Source organism: Protobothrops mucrosquamatus, unplaced genomic scaffold (genome assembly GCF_001527695.2).
Source record: "Protobothrops mucrosquamatus isolate PMUCROS unplaced genomic scaffold, P.Mucros_1.0 scaffold533, whole genome shotgun sequence".
Lineage (NCBI taxonomy): Eukaryota > Metazoa > Chordata > Lepidosauria > Squamata > Viperidae > Protobothrops > Protobothrops mucrosquamatus.
In genome coordinates, this window is record NW_015386840.1 from 754139 (window position 1) to 754972 (window position 834).

At 38.0% G+C, this 834-nt stretch overlaps 1 protein-coding gene across 1 annotated transcript in view; it reads left to right on the plus strand.

The window, feature by feature from the left end:
• RANBP3L (RAN binding protein 3 like) overlaps positions 1–482 on the plus strand; it is a gene marked incomplete at its 3' end in the record, with an annotated part of 32709 nt that extends 32227 nt beyond the window's left edge. The window contains exon 14 of the mRNA XM_029284328.1: positions 296–482. Coding sequence (XP_029140161.1) covers positions 296–482 — 187 coding nt within the window. The remainder of the gene's footprint in view (positions 1–295) is intronic.
• Positions 483–834: the final 352 nt, after the last annotated feature.

Sequence of the window (834 nt, forward strand, 5' to 3'; positions counted from 1 at the left end):
AGTGGGAGAGAGTACCAAGGACAGCTGATGGACATGCATATGTATCAGCTTTATGGCATATTTCTCTGTAAAAGTGATGGTATTGAACATACACATACGCTTCCCTTTCATCTTGTAAAGCATTACAAGTTTGCTGCTTGAAAGTCTCTGAATCACTCAGGAGTCAGTCGCTTTCTTTTTTACTAGATGGTTCTTAATATAGATTTTTTAATTTTCTTGTTACTTCTTCACCTTTTCATTGGTGCTCTGGAGCACAACACCTCATGGATCCATCCATGCATTCTGTCTCACACAGGCCAGCACAAAGGACATTGAATCCCTCTATGCAGCCATCCATCACCGTCTTGTTGCTCTGAGAAACTTTACAAAGCAGGAATTTGGTGTAAATCAGTTGGAATACAAGCTGGATGTTCAGCCAATATCCTGTGACAGCGATGATGAAGAGAATGAAAAAAGAGCTCCAGGGAGCAACAATAGATCAGGTAAAAAAAAAAAAAAGCTTTCACGAGGTTGACATAAACCCTGGTTCTTGCAAGTTATAATTCAATATTTACTTTCCCAGAATATAGCGGGCTAAGTTCACTGCAGGGAGAATTAGGGAAAATATTTTTTGCTGCTGCTTAGTTTGCAAATCTGGTTGGATAATATAAAGTTTAAGGAGGGGAATGTGCATGTTTTAAAGGTTAAAAATTTACACATCTAAAACACGAGGTTCACAAGATGGCAGAGTGAGGTTGGGAAAGGAATAGCTATGAGATTGTCTGCATTATTGTTAAATATATGCATATACTTACACAGATATATATAGCCAACACTCCAGAAGATATGCATATA